Source organism: Nerophis ophidion, linkage group LG17 (genome assembly GCF_033978795.1).
Source record: "Nerophis ophidion isolate RoL-2023_Sa linkage group LG17, RoL_Noph_v1.0, whole genome shotgun sequence".
NCBI lineage: Eukaryota > Metazoa > Chordata > Actinopteri > Syngnathiformes > Syngnathidae > Nerophis > Nerophis ophidion.
The window spans coordinates 28,188,590-28,207,211 of record NC_084627.1 but is presented as its reverse complement, the minus strand read 5'-3'; the positions used below and the strand labels follow the sequence as shown (position 1 = coordinate 28,207,211).

Sequence of the window (18,622 nt, the reverse complement as noted above, 5' to 3'; positions counted from 1 at the left end):
TTGGTAGTTAAAGACACAGTAAGTGTGGTTTGGTGATTAAAGACACAGTAAATCTGATTTGCTGAATAAAGACACAGTAAATTTGGTTTGGTGACTAAAGACACAGTAGGTGTGATTTGGTGATTAAAGACACAGTAAGTGTGATTAAGGACACAGTAAGTGTGGTTTTGTGACTAAAGACACAGTAAGTGTGATTTGGTGATTAAATACACAGTAAGTCTGGTTTGGTGATCAAAGAAACAGTAAGTGTGGTTTGGTGATTAAAGACACAGTAAGTGTGATTAAAGACATAGTAAATGTGGTTTGGTGATTAAAGACACAGTAAGTATGATTTGGTGACTAAAGACACAGTAAGTGTGATTTGGTGACTAAAGACACAGTAAGTGTGATTTGGTGACTAAAGACACAGTAAGTGTGATTTGGTGACTAAAGACACAGTAAGTGTGATTTGGTGACTAAAGACACAGTAAGTGTGATTGAATACACAGTAAATATGATTTGGTGATTAAAGACACAGTAAGTGTGGTTTGCTTAAAGATACAGTAAGTGTGATTAAAGACACAGTAAATATGGTTTGCTGATTAAAGACACAGTAAGCGTGATTTGGTGATTAAAGACAAAGAAAGTGTGTTTTTGGTGATTAAAGACACAGTAACTGTGATTAAAGACACAGTAAGTGTGATTTGGTGACTAAAGACACAGTAAGTGTGATTTGGTGACTAAAGACACAGTAAGTGTGATTTGGTGGACTAAAGACACAGTAAGTGTGATTTGGTGACTAAAGACACAGTAAGTGTGATTTGGTGACTAAAGACACAGTAAGTGTGATTGAAGACACAGTAAATATGATTTGGTGATTAAAGACACAGTAAGTGTGGTTTGCTTAAAGACACAGTAAGTGTGATTAAAGACACAGTAAATATGGTTTGCTGATTAAAGCCACAGTAAGTGTGATTAAAGACACAGTAAGCGTGATTTGGTGATTAAAGACAAAGGAAGTGTGTTTTTGGTGATTAAAGACACAGTAACTGTGATTAAAGACACAGTAAGTGGGATTTGGTGATTAAAGACAAAGGAAGTGTGTTTTTGGTGATTAAAGACACAGGAAGTATGATTAAAGACACAGTAAGTGGGATTTGGTGATTAAAGACAGAGTAAGTGGGATTTGGTGATTAAAGACACAGAAAGTGTGATTAACGATACAGGAAGTGTGGTTAGGTGATTAAAGACACAGTGGGTGTGATTTGGTGATTAACGACACAGTAAGTGTGATTAAAGACACAGTTAATTTGTTTTGGTGATTAAAGACACAGTAAGTGTGATTTAGTGATTAAAGACACAGTAAATGTGATTAAAGACACAGTTAATGTGTTTTGGTGATTAAAGACACAGTAAGTGTGATTTGGTGATTAAAGACACAGTAAGTGTGATTAAAGACACAGTAAATGTGGTTTGGGGATTAAAGATAGACAGACAACATTCACACTCACATTCACACACTAGGGACCATTTAGTGTTGCCAATCAACCTATCCCCAGGTGCATGTCTTTGGAGGTGGGAGGGGCCTATCCCCAGGTGCATGTCAAATCAACTCAAGTGATGTAAAAAAATGCCGACATGGCACTGCCATATTTATTATTGAAGTCACAAAGTTCTTTCTTTCTTTTTAACATGCCTCAAAATTTGGAATTTGGGACATGCTCTTCCTGAGAGAGCATGAGGAGGTTGAGGTGGGCGAGATATATATTGTTGCATCCTGGAAAAGTTAGTGCTGCAAGGAGTTCTGGGTATTTGTTGTGTTGTGTTGTGTTTATGTTGTGTTACGGTGCGGTTGTTCTCCCAAAATGTCTTTGTCATTCTTGATTGGTGTGGGATCACAGTGTGGCGCATATTTGTAACAGTGTTAAACTTGTTTATACAGCCACCGTCAGTGTGAACTGTAAGTATGCCTTGCAGTCACTGACACGTGTTTGCAGAAACCTTACTGAACATGTGGCTTAGACTGTCTGCTGTATGTTTGATGAAAAGGTGGATGCTATGACTTGTGTTCATAAAAGCCAAATACAGAAATGTCTGGAATGGTACGCTGTTAGTACAAGATGTAGAGGGCGTCAAAGGCAGTGTCAACACAGTACTCATTGAACATTGTTGTTCGCGGGAATGATTACCCTGAACAGGCATGTGATTTGACCACAATGATAAAGACTGAAAACATTTCCGGGGGTTTGGAGGGGAAACAGCCCTGGTTTTTCACCAATTTAACATGCTAAAATTAACAAAGACAGCACCATTTGAAGAAAATATTTTAGTGTTTAAAGACATGAAAACATCATTAATAGAACCTATATACCCCAATTATCCTAATGAATCACTGTATATGCTTCAGTCCCAACAGTATTTAGTCACTAATATTTGCATCTTGTGTTCATTTCACATCCACAGGTGTCACATTGATCAGTGTTATTATCTACAGTTTATTTACAGTTTTACCACATTACTTCAGTTCACTTCACACATTTACATGCTCGAAAAGCCCTAACATGAGTTTTCCCTAACATTAGACTACATAAGAACTTAATATTACAAAATTGTATTATATGCACATTTATTTCAAATAAATTGTTAACTGGAATAAATAATGCGACTCTTTGAATTTCTGTAATTTCATAATATATTTTCACTTGGCTTTTTATTTTTAGAAAAACCCATTTATATTTCGCAAAGCAATAATTGGTTAATATTTAAAACAAACATGCGTATTTCGCAAGCAAATATTTTTTATCTTACCTCATTATTGACTACCGTGTCTGCAACTGAAGTGGGTTGTTTGGGTGGATCTTTCCTCAGGATGTCTACGGCAGTTGTCGATGTAAACAAAGGATGAAGTCCGTAAGGTTTGCTCACTTTCGGTTGATATCCAAAAGTACCAGCTAGTGAAAAGTTTATTTTATATGTTTTTGGTGTTTCGCATGTACTTCCAAAGCCTTGAAACCTTGTGATCCATAGTCAATATTCTCATGACACCATGTGCACAAAACTTTTCCAGGACAATCGATTTTCAGCATAAAATCGCCGAACAAAGTCGTAACTTCCTTCTTCCCAATAGTATCAGTGATTTCCCTTTCCAGCCAATCCCATCGAAACTTATTTTTGACATGTTTATCAATGTCAATGTGAATGACTGCTCGCTTACTGCTCTTGTTGCAAAAAAGCTAAGTATCGTTCTATCTGTGTGCTTTTAACTGTTTTGCAGCTTTATTTACAACTTCTCGAACATATTTAATAGTTCAATTTAACTTGCAAATCACCCGATCTCTGTCTCACCACTCCGCCCTCAGCTAGCTAGCGGCTAAGCTAACGAGGCTAGCGGAGAAAGGCAGCGCCGGTCTGAAGGAAGCTACACCCCCACCACCGTGACCACCACTTCCCGAAGACAGCTGGCACTCCACTCGGCGACATAAAGTTCTGTGAGTATGGCTTCCTGCGCTTCGTTTACCTTACTCATGGATAGGTTGGCTCTGCTAGAGAGCCGTGTCCGCCAGTTAGAGCAGTGTAATTTCGTAACTTTAGATGTTGCGGACACATCTGCTAGCGTTAGCTGTAGCGAGCTAACTAGCCCAGCTTGTAGCAGCCCTAAGCGGCCTACAAGCTACGGTGTACCGGTTGAGACGCATAACAGATTTAGCCCTTTAGCTAGTCCTACACCCCAGTCTACCGGGCATCACACTTTAGTCATAGGGGACTCCATCACCCGAAACATAAAGCTTAGCAAACCAGCCACAATTAAGTGTATTCCCGGGGGCAAAGCACCTGACATAGAAGCTAATCTTAGGGAGCTAACTCGCAACAGGCCTAGTAAACACGTACGACAGGCTAACCGCACCACTAGTTATGCGAATATAGTTATACACGTTGGCTCCAATGACGTTAGGATGAGACAATCAGAGATTACAAAGAGAAACATAGCCAGGGCTTTTAATCTCGCTAGAAAGATGTCCAGGCATCGAGTAATTGTCTCTGGTCCCCTGCTTGGGAGAGGCAATGATGAGAGGTATAGCAGATTAGTCTCTCTTAACAAGTGGCTGGAAAGCTTCTGTAGACAACAGGGATTTACGTTTATTGATAATTGGCCCTCTTTCTGGGGCAAACCTGGCTTGCTTAGGCGAGACGGCCTTCACCCTAACCAGGAAGGCGCTATCCTCTTGTCTCGGAAGATATATTTTGCATTGACTAACTGCACTACAGCAAGCCCGGTCACAGGCAATTACAGAGCCTGCTAGCCTGGGTATGGAGTCAGTTAAGCTAGAACTAGCCAGCGCCAGGCTGGATAATCCCTGTACACATAGCAATTTTTGTAGAATAATACACAACTCACATAATGGTTTTTCTGCTATGACTATGACTATGTCAGAGTTAGACATGCGTTCTACTGAGGTGGCAAATTATGAAGCGTTCAGTTTATCGCAGCACCAAGTAGACAAACTGAAAATTCCCGTCATATCAATTCCTAGATATGGTCGTAATTATTTTAAGTGCACTGCGCATAATAAACGCAACATTATTAACATTGCTACTACGGATAATTTCATCAACAACTCCTTAAAACAGCCCACTACCTATAATATGGGCTTTCTAAACATCAGATCATTGTCTCCCAAAACGTTATTAGTTAATGAGGTCATTAGAGACAACAACCTTAACGTCATCGGTGTTAGCGAAACCTGGCTTAAACCAGACAACTTTTTTGCGATAAATGAGGCATCTCCTCCTAACTATACGAATTCGCATATTGCCCGTCCCCTTAAAAGTGGAGGGGGGGGGGTCGCACTAATATAAAACGAAAACTTTAACTTTAGTCCTTACTTAAATAATAAATATAAATCGTTTGAGGTGCTTTCTACGAAGTCTGCCACACCGCTGCCTCTGTGCCTGGCTGTTATCTACCGCCCCCCAGGGCCCTGTTCGGACTTTATCAGTGAATTCTCAGAGTTTGTTGCTGATGTAGTGACGCACGCCGATAATATAATTATAATGGAGGACTTTAATATCCATATGAATACCCCATCGGACCCACCGTGCGTGGCGCTCCAGACTATAATTGATAGCTGTAGTCTTACACAAATAATAAATGAACTGACGCATCGCAGCGGTAATACGATAGACCTAGTGCTTGTCAGAGGTATCACCGTTTCCAAAGTTATGATACTCCTGTACACTAAAGTAATGTCCGATCATTACCTTATAAAATTCGAAGTTCAGACTCATGTTCGGCAAGCTAATAATAATAATAATAACCGCTATAGCAGCCGCAACATTAATACGGCCACAACAACGACTCTTGCTGGCCTACTGCCCTCGGTAATGGCACCATTCCCAAAGTATGTGGGCTCTATTGATAACCTCACTAACAACTTTAACAAGGCCCTGCGCGAAACCATTGATAGTATAGCACCGCTGAAGTTAAAAAAAGGCTCCAGAAAGGCGTACGCCATGGTTTACTGAAGAAACTAGAGCTCAGAAATTATTATGTAGAAAGCTGGAACGCAAATGGCGCACGACTAAACTTGAGGTGCACCATCAAGCATGGAGTGATAGTTTAATAACTTATAAACGCATGCTTACCTTAGCTAAAACTAATTATTACTCAAATCTCATCCGCCTTAATAAAAACGATCCAAAATTTTTGTTTAGTACAGTAGCATCGCTAACCCAACAAGGGACTCCTTCCAGTAGCTCCACCCATTCGGCAGATGACTGTATGAAGTTCTTTAATAAGAAAATTTAACTTACTAGAAAGGAGATTAAAGACAATGCGTCCCAGCTACAACTGGGTTCTATTAACACAGATATGACTGTATATAGGGCGGATACTGCAAATATCCAAAATAGTTACTCTCGTTTTGATGAAATAACATTAGAAGAATTCTTACAACGTGTAAATGGAATAAAACAAACAACATGTTTACTTGACCCTCTTCCTGGGAAACTTATCAAGGAGCTTTCTGTATTATTAGGTCCATCAGTGCTAAATATTATAAACGTATCACTTTCCTCGGGCACTGTTCCCCTTGCATTCAAAAAAGAGGTTATTCATCCTCTCCTTAAAAGACCTAACTTCGATCCTGACCTCACCTTCCCTTTATTTCGAAAATCCTGGAAAAAATTGTTGCAGAGCAGCTAAATGAACACTTAGCGTTTAACAATCTATGTGAAACCTTTCAATCCGGTTTCAGGGCAAATCACTCTACTGAGACAGCCCTCGCAAAAATTACTAATGATCTATTGCTAACGATGGATTCTGATGCGTTATCTATGTTGCTGCTCCTCGATCTTAGCGCTGCTTTCGATACCGTCGATCAGAATATTTTATTAGAGCGTATCAAAACACGAATTGGTATGTCAGACTTAGCCCTGTCTTGGTTTAACTCTTATCTTACTGACAGGGTGCAGTGCATCTCCCATAACAATGTGACCTCGGACTATGTTAAGGTAACGTGTGGAGTTCCCCAGGGTTCGGTCCTTGGCCCTGCACTCTTCAGCATCTACATGCTGCCGCTGGGTGACGTCATACGCAAATACGGTGTTAGCTTTCACTGTTATGCTGATGACACCCAACTCTACATGCCCCTAAAGCTGACCAACACGCCGGATTGTAGTCAGTTGGAAGCGTGTCTTGATGAAATTAAACAATGGATGTCCGCTAATTTTTTGCAACTTAACGCCAAAAAAACGGAATTGCTAATTATCGGTCCTGCTAGACACCGACCTCTATTTAGTAATACAACTTTAACATTTGACAACCAAATAATAAAACAAGGTGACTCTGTAAAAAATCTGGGTATTATCTTCGACCCAACTCTCTCGTTTGAGTCACACATTAAAAGCGTTACTAAAACGGCCTTCTTTCATCTCCGTAATATCGCTAAAATTCGCTCCATTTTGTCCACTAAAGATGCCGAGATCATTATCCATATTTGAGGTCCTCTCCAAGGTTTCTCATAGTCAGCATTGTCACTGGCGTCCCACTGGGTGTGAATTCGTGAATTCTCCCTGCCCACTGGGTGTGAGTTTTCCTTGCCCTTATGTGGGTTCTTACGAGGATGTTGTAGTCATAATGGTTTGTACACTACTTTGAGACATTTGTGATTTAGGGCTATATAAATAAACATCGATTGATTGATTGATTGATTGTTTTACTCGTAAAGCGTAAATTCTCTCGAGAACCGACATCGTTATACATTTGGAAAATGGCGGTAATAACATCATCATTCATAACAGATGTCCTGATTGGTCACAAGGAACATATCGACCAATCAACTACGGCGTAATATAACCTATATTACGCCGTAGTTGATTGGTCGATATGTGATCTTTTTTTTTAACCCCGAGATTAAAAAAGACGTAATTCCTACTTTAGACAGAAGAATCACATGCCTGCTTGAATGATAGCCTGATATTCCGGAGTCTCCTATAAAATTTGTGAGGGTTGGTAATTATAGCAAATATGACGCTGTCAAGCGCCATTCATATAAAACTCGCGGGCCACACTAACACTAAATTTACATATCAAGGTGTTGGCTGCAAAATAACGTCTCGCGGGCCGAAATTGGCCCGCAGGCCGCGTGTCTGAGACCCCTGATGTAAATACTTTACAAATTGACGTTTAGCTTTGCTGGTTTCATCATTCCCAGGTGATGTAGCCCAGGTCAAGTCAGGTGATTATAGTCCAGGTCAAGTCAGGTGATTATAGTCCAGGTCAAGTCAGGTGATGTAGTCCAGGTCAAGTCAGGTGATTAAAGTCCAGGTCAAGTCAAGTGATTATAGTCCAGGTCAAGTCAGGTTATTAAAGTCCAGGTCAAGTCAGGTGATTATAGTCCAGGTCAAGTCAAGTGATGTAGTCCAGGTCAAGTCAGGTGATTCAAGTCAGGTGATGTAGTCCAGGTCAAGTCAGGTAATGTAGTCCAGGTTAAGTCAGGTGATTAAAGTCCAGGTCAAGTCAGGTGATTCAAGTCAGGTGATGTAGTCCAGGACAAGTCAGGTGATGTAGTCCAGGTCAAGTCAGGTGATTATAGTCCAGGTCAAGTCAGGTGATGTAGTCCAGGTCAAGTCAGGTGATTCAAGTCAGGTGATGTAGTCCAGGTCAAGTCAGGTGATTATAGTCAAGGTCAAGTCAGGTGGTTATAGTCCAGGTCAAGTCAGGTGATGTAGTCCAGGTCAAGTCAGGTGATTACAGTCCAGGTCAAGTCAGGTGATGTAGTCCAAGTCAAGTCAGGTGATGTAGTCCAGGTCAAGTCAGGTGATTACAGTCCAGGTCAAGTCAGGTGATGTAGTCCAAGTCAAGTCAGGTGATGTAGTCCAGGACAAGTCAGGTGATGTAGTCAAGGTCAAGTCAGGTGGTTATAGTCCAGGTCAAGTCAGGTGATGTAGTCCAGGTCAAGTCAGGTGATGTAGTCCAAGTCAAGTCAGGTGATGTAGTCCAGGTCAAGTCAGGTGATTTAAGTCAGGTGATGTAGTCAAGGACAAGTCAGGTGATGTAGTCCAGGTCAAGTCAGGTGATGTAGTCCAGGTCAAGTCAGGTGATTATAGTCCAGGTCAAGTCAGGGGGTGTAGTCCAGATCAAGTAAAGTCATTATAGTCTAGGTCAAGTCAGTCAGGTGATTGTAGTCCAGGTCAAGTCAGGGGATGTAGTCCAGATCAAGTCAGGTGATGTAGTCAAGGTCAAGTCAGGTGATTCAAGTCAGGTGATATAGTCCAGTTCAAGTCAGGTGATTATAGTCCAGGTCAAGTTAAGTGATGTAGTCAAGGTCAAGTCAGGTGATGTAGTCCAGGACAAGTCAGGTGATGTAGTCAAGGTCAAGTCAGGTGGTTATAGTCCAGGTCAAGTCAGGTGATGTAGTCCAGGTCAAGTCAGGTGATTACAGTCCAGGTCAAGTCAGGTGATGTAGTCCAAGTCAAGTCAGGTGATGTAGTCCAGGTCAAGTCAGGTGATTACAGTCCAGGTCAAGTCAGGTGATGTAGTCCAAGTCAAGTCAGGTGATGTAGTCCAGGACAAGTCAGGTGATGTAGTCAAGGTCAAGTCAGGTGGTTATAGTCCAGGTCAAGTCAGGTGATGTAGTCCAGGTCAAGTCAGGTGATTACAGTCCAGGTCAAGTCAGGTGATGTAGTCCAAGTCAAGTCAGGTGATGTAGTCCAGGTCAAGTCAGGTGATTTAAGTCAGGTGATGTAGTCCAGGACAAGTCAGGTGATGTAGTCCAGGTCAAGTCAGGTGATGTAGTCCAGGTCAAGTCAGGTGATTATAGTCCAGGTCAAGTCAGGTGATGTAGTCCAGGTCAAGTCAGGTGATTGTAGTCCAGGTCAAGTCAGGGGAGTAGTCCAGATCAAGTCAGGTGATGTAGTCAAGGTCAAGTCAGGTGATTCAAGTCAGGTGATATAGTCCAGTTCAAGTCAGGTGATTATAGTCCAGGTCAAGTTAAGTGATGTAGTCAAGGTCAAGTCAGGTGATTCAAGTCAGGTGATCTAGTCCAGGACAAGTCAGGTGATGTAGTCAAGGTCAAGTCAGGTGATTATAGTCCAGGTCAAGTCAGGTGATGTAGTCCAGGACAAGTCAGGTGATTATAGTCTAGGTCAAGTCAGGTGATATATTCCAGGTCAAGTAAAGTCATTATAGTCCAGGTCAAGTCAGTCAGGTGATTGTAGTCCAGGCCAAGTCAGGGGATGTAGTCCAGGTCAAGTAAAGTCATTATAGTCTAGGTCAAGTCAGTCAGGTGATTGTAGTCCAGGTCAAGTCAGGGGATGTAGTCCAGATCAAGTCAGGTGATGTAGTCAAGGTCAAGTCAGGTGATTCAAGTCAGGTGATATAGTCCAGTTCAAGTCAGGTGATTATAGTCCAGGTCAAGTTAAGTGATGTAGTCAAGGTCAAGTCAGGTGATGTAGTCCAGGACAAGTCAGGTGATGTAGTCAAGGTCAAGTCAGGTGGTTATAGTCCAGGTCAAGTCAGGTGATGTAGTCCAGGTCAAGTCAGGTGATTACAGTCCAGGTCAAGTCAGGTGATGTAGTCCAAGTCAAGTCAGGTGATGTAGTCCAGGTCAAGTCAGGTGATTACAGTCCAGGTCAAGTCAGGTGATGTAGTCCAAGTCAAGTCAGGTGATGTAGTCCAGGACAAGTCAGGTGATGTAGTCAAGGTCAAGTCAGGTGGTTATAGTCCAGGTCAAGTCAGGTGATGTAGTCCAGGTCAAGTCAGGTGATTACAGTCCAGGTCAAGTCAGGTGATGTAGTCCAAGTCAAGTCAGGTGATGTAGTCCAGGTCAAGTCAGGTGATTTAAGTCAGGTGATGTAGTCCAGGACAAGTCAGGTGATGTAGTCCAGGTCAAGTCAGGTGATGTAGTCCAGGTCAAGTCAGGTGATTATAGTCCAGGTCAAGTCAGGTGATGTAGTCCAGGTCAAGTCAGGTGATTGTAGTCCAGGTCAAGTCAGGGGAGTAGTCCAGATCAAGTCAGGTGATGTAGTCAAGGTCAAGTCAGGTGATTCAAGTCAGGTGATATAGTCCAGTTCAAGTCAGGTGATTATAGTCCAGGTCAAGTTAAGTGATGTAGTCAAGGTCAAGTCAGGTGATTCAAGTCAGGTGATCTAGTCCAGGACAAGTCAGGTGATGTAGTCAAGGTCAAGTCAGGTGATTATAGTCCAGGTCAAGTCAGGTGATGTAGTCCAGGACAAGTCAGGTGATTATAGTCTAGGTCAAGTCAGGTGATATATTCCAGGTCAAGTAAAGTCATTATAGTCCAGGTCAAGTCAGTCAGGTGATTGTAGTCCAGGCCAAGTCAGGGGATGTAGTCCAGGTCAAGTCAGGTGATCATAGTCTAGGTCAAGTCAGGTGATGTAGTCCAGGTCAAGTAAAGTCATTATAGTCCAGGTCAAGTCAGTCAGGTGATTGTAGTCCAGGTCAAGTCAGGTGATGTAGACCAGATCAAGTCAGGTGATTATAGTCCAGTTCAAGTCAGGTGAAAAAAAAAATGCACTGACCAGGTTTTTGTTTGATGCAGTCACACGTCACAGCATTACTGAGAATATCTTGAAGGCGTAACATGGCGTTACACACTCTGACTGTGAAGACTGATTTTTTATATTTTTAACAAATTTGCAAAATAAAAATATATATAAAATTCGCATTGTCATAATGGGGTATTGTGTGTAGAATTTTGAGGGCAAAAATGAATGTATTCCATTTCGTCTGTTGGTAGTAAGTAAGTAGAATAAAACATGCAGGGGTCAATAGAGGAATGGGCAGAGGGTGTGGTGCTAATGGACTGGATGAAGGTCTGCAGACACGGCACCGTGCTTTCATCACACACACGCACGCACGCACGCACGCACGCACGCACGCACGCACGCACGCACGCACACACACACACACACACACACACACACACACACACACACACACAGCCTACGGAGAGGTCAGACTCCCAGCGGCGGCCATCACAGCCCAGCTAACATTGATGCTGGCACATTAGTCTTATGGATTATTTGATATCAGCAAACGTTCCACAAGTTACACAAGATGACTATTTTGCTGCACGCGTCACGTTGGTGTGTGGCTTCAATGGATCATGGTTTGGAATAAAAGCCCATATAGCGACTTCAGGAAACAATGGAAGGTTACAGGTCAATATTGATTAGTGAACATATGTTTGTGAAACCACTAGAATGTATGCATTTATGAATAGTTTGCATGCCAATGATGTAATTCTATTTGTTTTTCTTTTTATTTAAAGCAGTTAATTCATTTTTAATAGTTTTCAGTTGCTTGATGACTGCTTAAAGGCCAACTGAAACCCACGCAGTCTGATAGTCTATATATCAATGATGAGATATTAACATTGCAACACATGCCAATACGGCCTTTTTAGTTTACTAAATTGCAATTTAAAATTTTCCGCGAGTTTCTTGTTGAAAACGTCGCGGAATGATGTGTACGCGTGACATCATGGACTGTAAGGAAATATTAGCGCTGCACCAAACACGGCTAAAAGCAGTCGGCTTTAACGGCATAATTACACAGTAATTTGGACATCTGTGTTGCTGAATCTTTTGCAATTTGTTCATTTAATAATGGAGACTATAAAGAACAATGCTGTTGGTGGACAACGGTGGATTGCAGCTGTCTTTAGCACTGAAACACAGCCGGTATTTCTTTGTTTGTTGTGAAGCTTTAAAGGGGAACATTATCACAATTTCAGAAGGGTTAAAACCAACAAAAATCAATTCCCAGTGGTTTATTTTATTTTTCAAAGTTTTTTAAAAATGTTTTACATCTCCCGGAATATCCCTAAAAAAAGCTTTAAAGTGCTTGATTTTCGCTATCTGTGAAGCCACTGTCGATTTTCCTGTGACTCGGATTTCAGCGGCTTAAGCAATTCAACAGATTACGCATGTATTGAAACGGACGGTTGGAGTATGGAGGCAGATAGCGAAAACGAAATTAAAGAAGAAACTGAAGCTATTGAGCAAATAGCTATTGACGCTATTCGGCGTTAGCATCGCCGGTAAAATGTGCAGACCAACCGATCAGGACTTTCGCATTGACACTGGATCAGTAAGTCAATAACAACAACACTTTGTGATTTGGTTGACTTTATCGTTGGGAATGCATTTGCTTTGAGTGTCACAGGATATCCAGACATTCTTGCCATTTCTGTGCCATCTCAATCGTAGCATCGCCAGTAAAAAACAAACGAGGGACTTTCGCATCTCTTGACACTGGAGCAACTTAAATCCGTCGATTGGTATGTGTTTGTTTGGCATTAAATGTGGGTGGAGGGAAAGGCTGGATGTAAATATAGCTACAAATCAGGCATAATGCACACAGCTAGCCTAAATAGCATGTTAGCAACAATTAGCATGCCATGCTAATCGATGCACATTCTACGTAAATCAACTTGAATCCGTCCCTGATCGTGTTGTTACACCCTCCGACAACACACCGACGAGGCATGATGTCTCCAAGGTACGGAAACCAGTCGAAAAAACGGAAAATAACAGAGCTGATTTGACTCGATGTGGTAGGGAAAATGGCGTTGATGACCGATGTGACGTCACATTCTGACGTCGTCGCTCAGAGAGGGATAAACAGAAAGGCGTTTAACTCGCCCATTTTGAGTTCGGAAATAGGTTAAAAAAATATATGGTCTTTTTTCTGCAACATCAAGGTATATACTGACGCTTACATAGGTCTGGTGATACTGTTCCCCTTTATAGGCCTACTGAAATGAAATTTTCTTATTTAAACGGGGATAGCAGGTCCATTCTATGTGTCATACTTGATCATTTCGCGATATTGCCAAATTTTTTTTGAAAGGATTTAGTAGAGAACATCCACGATAAAGTTCGCAACTTTTGGTCGCTAATAGAAAAGTCCTGCCTTTACCGGAAGTCGCAGACGATGACGTCACATGTTGATGGCTCCTCACATATTCACATTGTTTTTAATAGGAGCCTCCAACAAAAAGTGCGGACCAAGAAAACGACAATTTCCCCATTAATTTGAGCGAGGGTGAAAGATTCGTGTTTGAGGATATTGATAGCGACGGACTAGGAAAAAAAAAAAAAAAAGTTAGAAAAAAAAACGCGATTGCAATGTGACAAATTCAGATGTTTTTAGACACATTTACTAGGATAGTTCTGGGAAATCCCTTATCTTTCTATTGTGTTACTAGTGTTTTAGTGAGTTTAACAGTACCTGATAGTTGAAGGGGTGTGTCCATGTGTTTGTGTGGCTAAAGGCTAAAGCTTCCCAACTCCATCTTTCTATTGTGACTTCTCAAATATTAATTGAACAAATTGCAAAAGATTCAGCAACACAGATCTCCAAAATACTGTGTAATTATGCAATTAAAGCAGACGACTTTTAGCTGTGTGTGTGTGCAGCGCTCATATTTCCTAACAGCCCGTGACGTCAAGCGTACACGTCATCATTACGCAACGTTTTCAAGAAGAAACTCGCGGGAAATTTAAAATTGTAATTTAGTAAACTAAAAAGGCCGTATTGGGATGTGTTGCAATGTTAATATTTCATCATTGATATATAAACTATCAGACTGCGTGGTGGGTAGTAGTGGGTTTCAGTAGGCCTTTAAACAGTTGACACAAACAAGCTTGCTTACCTTTTTCAAATGAAAAGGCTAACCTTTTATTTGTTTTTGTACAATGCGACCCCAGCTCCTTGTGATTACTTACAAATGTCCAATATTCGCCAGGAAGGTACGACACATCAGCTGTGAGTGACATTTTCTTGCAGGACTTGGTTTTCACAGATGTTAGATGTCCTGCATGTGCTGGCTGTCCATTTAGCAAAGGCAAATGTTTAACTTGTCACTTTTGTTGATAACATTGAATCAGTCAACTTTGCCGAAGCAGCAGCACTAGCTGACCGGCAGCAACCATCACTGCTCGCTGAGGACGGTGAGTGCTAAGCAAGGACTGAGCGCCAGGACGGACACGCTTCGGTGTATTGGCTGATTGAGCAGGTATCAGACACCTCGGTCTCCTTGGACGTATCCTCGCTCATCCATGCGGACTGGACACTGGCCGAGAGTTGGTGGGCGGCCGAGAGTAGAGTCGGCTCTCTTGGTTGCTTTGTTGGGTCTGCTCCTGTCTCTGGCCATGCTCCCTCCACCCCAGCAGACGATGGTATGGAACACCGCAGAAGCCGCCACAGTATATATGTTTCTTTTACTTTTTATTCATAGCTGTATGTAGAAGTGGCTGTTTGCATCAGCTCTGTTATTTTATTGTCTTTAATGTCCTTTAATGTTTCCCTCTAACACACATGTAAGAGGGATATGTGCTAGGGCTATGAGTTGTTTTTTCCCTTGGCCTCAGTCTGAACCCCAGGCTTAGACCGACCCCCCCTCCACAAAGATATTCCCTAGAAATTATAAGCGCCTTGCATGGCAATTGCATATATTTTAAAATGTAATAATGCAACAAATATAGTATCATACAATTCAGACTTTTTTTGTTAAAATCAAAATATGACTTAAAGCAAGTTATCTACAAAATGTACACTGTGAAATGATGATACATTTTATAGTAAAAACTGGCAAATCAGAATTTAATTTAAAAAAAATAATATTACCATTTTTTAATTTACAGCAATATCCTGTAAAAATTACCGTAAATGTTTACAATAAAAATGTGGTGCCTTTTTTTTTTTTAAAGCTTACAAAAAAATCATCAAATTTACCTATATAGCCCTTAATCACAAATGTTGAAACGTTTAGGCAATTGTGTAATGATATCATGAAGTGAAACCCTATAAATGTACGTGCATATATCTGTTAGATGCGGCCCACCGAGGGCAGCCACAACTGCGATGTGGCCCTCAATGAAAACACGTTTGAGACGATAACCAGGAGCCGGGCTAATTTCTGGTTAGAATGTTAGTGGAACATTTGGGCATCTGAAATCCAATGCAGCACCTGTACTCAAAAAGAAAGTTTCCACAGCTCTAAACAATGTTTTATAAAAAAAAAAAAAAAAGAAAAGCTGAGAGCCATTTTGAAGAAAACAGCCACCATGTCCCACTCTGCCCTTGAAAAGTTTCAATCTGCTGAGTCTGGGTCAGCTGACTGTCTTTTATTAGCGCTTCATTAAAATGCATTAATTGCCTCCTTTTTCTCCTGGGCAGAGGCAGAATTAAAGAAGTGGAACACGAGGCGCTCCAGTTCTGCTCTGAAGGACGACACACACACACATGCGCTCCAAAGTAGTAGATGTAAATTTTATTTACTTGTTCTGTACATAAAGGGTCAATACCAGCACAGGTGTTAACCATGGGAAATATTAACACGTGTCAATGGTATATGAAAATAAAAAGGCACAATTTTTTTATTTATTCTGAAGTCAAATACAGGCTTATCTAAGAGTTGGGAACACAGTAATACTGGTAATGTAACAGTAATACTGGTAGTGTAACACAGTAATACTGGTAATGTCATTACTAAACAACTCAGAAGCACGAGAAGGTGACTTCAAGAGGGCAGCTGAACGTCAGGTGTATTGCTTAATTAGGAGGGTTTGATCAAGTCATGAAATCATAAAGGAGCGGGAAATACAGGACATAAAGCAGCGTTTGGCCACAAGCGTCTCCTTTGCCCTGAGAGGCAACCAGCAGGCCGTTTCCCTTTTGTTCAATAGCATTCACAGGAACACTTCCCAACAAATACTAGAAGGAGCAAGTGAAGGGAAAAACAATTTGAGAGGTGAGAGAGAGGCAAGTCTTTTTTTTCTTACAGCAGATATGTCGGGCGGGGGTCAGGCAGGCACCCATATGATTAAAATAGAAATGACGGCAACATTTCCATCATGTGCATGAATAAAGAATAACGCTAGGTAAAAATCCTAAATAGACAAGGAGTACACATTTAAAAACATTAAGAGAAGACTTGAGCCTGGAATATACTCCCGTGTCACATAGCTGTTGTCTTGTTTTGATTCAAAGTTCTTCCCTGGGGGTGGCGCCAGACGTGTAATTCTCTTCCAAAACACTAAGAGGCAGTGTGTCCAAAAGGAGCCACCGGAGCTGTCAACTAGATATTTACCTTCTTGTAAAGAGTGATGACAACCGCAACATCGACATCTTTGTTGACACTGGAATACGTCATTCAGATTGATCAGTTTACTTTTCATGGACGTTATAATCAAAAACCAGAGGAAAATACATTTGGGAAGATGGACTGTGCAACTTGTGAACTAGTTGCAATGCAGAAGATGCTGGTTTTTAGCAGAGCCATTCAGCTGTTCAGGATGCAAGCCAAGAGAGTTCTATCATGTAATTGAAAATAAAACTGTTAACTACTTTAACGACATGCTTGTGTTAATGTGCATGGTCACTATTATTGATTTTTGGCAATAAAATTTAACGATTGTCGTACTTTCTGACTTTCGCAGTAATTATTTTTATGGTGCACTGAGATAAAGTAAACAATATCCGTTTTCATGCAAATGCTGCGGGACGGTACGCAGAGGGAGGGGCCAAAACGGCTTGGCTTATGCAAGTTATGTGACGCGAGAGTATACACCAGGCTGTAATGTGGCAAAAGATTTCTTTCTTAAAGGCATTTACTGGGATCTCATTGGCTTACTGAGACTTTTTGGGGGCGTTTCTCACCTGTGGGGTGGGGGTCCTCATGATGTGACATGCTATATTGTAGTGGGGAGTGCTGTTGTAGTGCTTGGATGTCAACAAGCTCCTCTTTAGGTACAGCATTGTTGTGCTCAAAGCCATGCAAACATGCCTCTTCCGGCACACATCCTTGTTGATCAGGTGACACAAAGTCAACACAATGATTCGTCCATCACACAAAAACACGTTAAGTGTTCCCCAGATATTAGAATAGCTTGCGAGATCCACGTTGCCATAGTCCGTTCTTTTGTACAATTAATCACTTGGAAACGCAACATACACACCCAAAAATTGTCTAGCCATGTGGTAAATATACATGTGTTGAAGAAAAAACAAAGAGTGGTGGAAATGATAATGGACCCCGGGTCTAAGAACACTGTTTGTCAGGGGGAGTCAGGTGTTTAGTTCAATCCAAAGATGTAAACAGTCAAAGCCTCTTGCAACAGCGGCTAAAAGATAGGAAGGGTTTTTGGGGGTCGGGGGTAATGTCATTGTACAGCCCATAGCAGGGAAAAGCACATGGTGACACTGTGGGAAGGAGAGGGAGACTCACGTACAGCTGGGTCTAGGCAATAAGGTTCCATTTGTCATTTAGTCACTCTCATCTGGGTTCTGGGGGTCTATAATTTTCACATGGGTGAATGGGAAGAGACCCCTTCGTCCGTTCACCTCACCCTCCCACTGACCACTGATGTTCATGCGCGTCACCTTGACTATGTCGCCCACCTGCGGGGAGAAGAACGAGGGCGGAGTTACAAGAGGACGAGAATGGCAAAATGACATTTTTAAATCTGAGCATCTTACATGGTGTTGACATATCAGCTTGCTTCGAATGACTAATAACACATGAAAACCTACAAGATCTAAACAACATAACATGTCCCCATTTTAATACAATTCAAGTAGAACACTTCAACTTTAAAACTTACACAGACTGGCTAAAACTTCTAAATAATAGATCCTAAAACAAACATTTTTCATAAAAAAATAATAAATACATTTGTTTAAATCAATGAGATGTGAACACAAAAAAAATAGAAAAAGTAAAATGACCCCGACAAAATGTGGTATTGGTGTAATATTAAATATGAAGTATTTTAAGTGGCAGCCGATGAAACATACTGTAAGTGGGTAAATGATGTGGGTAGGGGTGTAACGGTACACAAAAATTTCGGTTCAGTACATACCTCGGTTTAGAGGTCACGGTTCGTTTCATTTTAGGTACAGTAAGAAAACAACAAAATATAAATGTTTTGGTTATTTATCTACCAAATTTGTAAACAATGGTTGATCCTTTTAACATTGGGAACACTATATAAATTCTGCCGACATTAATCCACATTAAACTGCCTCAAGTTGTTGCTTAGATGAAATAAAATGACAACTTTTTTTCTACATATAAAACGTGCAACAAACAGTTACAAGTCAACTCATCATGCT

The 18,622-nt window shown here is 41.2% G+C and overlaps 1 protein-coding gene across 1 annotated transcript in view; it reads right to left on the bottom strand.

Annotated features, from left to right (window-relative positions):
• Positions 1 to 15,757: 15,757 nt before the first annotated feature.
• crkl (v-crk avian sarcoma virus CT10 oncogene homolog-like) overlaps positions 15,758 to 18,622 on the bottom strand; it is a 34,474-nt gene continuing 31,609 nt past the window's right edge. Inside the window, exon 3 of the mRNA XM_061876706.1 lies at positions 15,758 to 17,908. Coding sequence (XP_061732690.1) covers positions 17,774 to 17,908 — 135 coding nt within the window. The 3' untranslated portion in view covers positions 15,758 to 17,773. The remainder of the gene's footprint in view (positions 17,909 to 18,622) is intronic.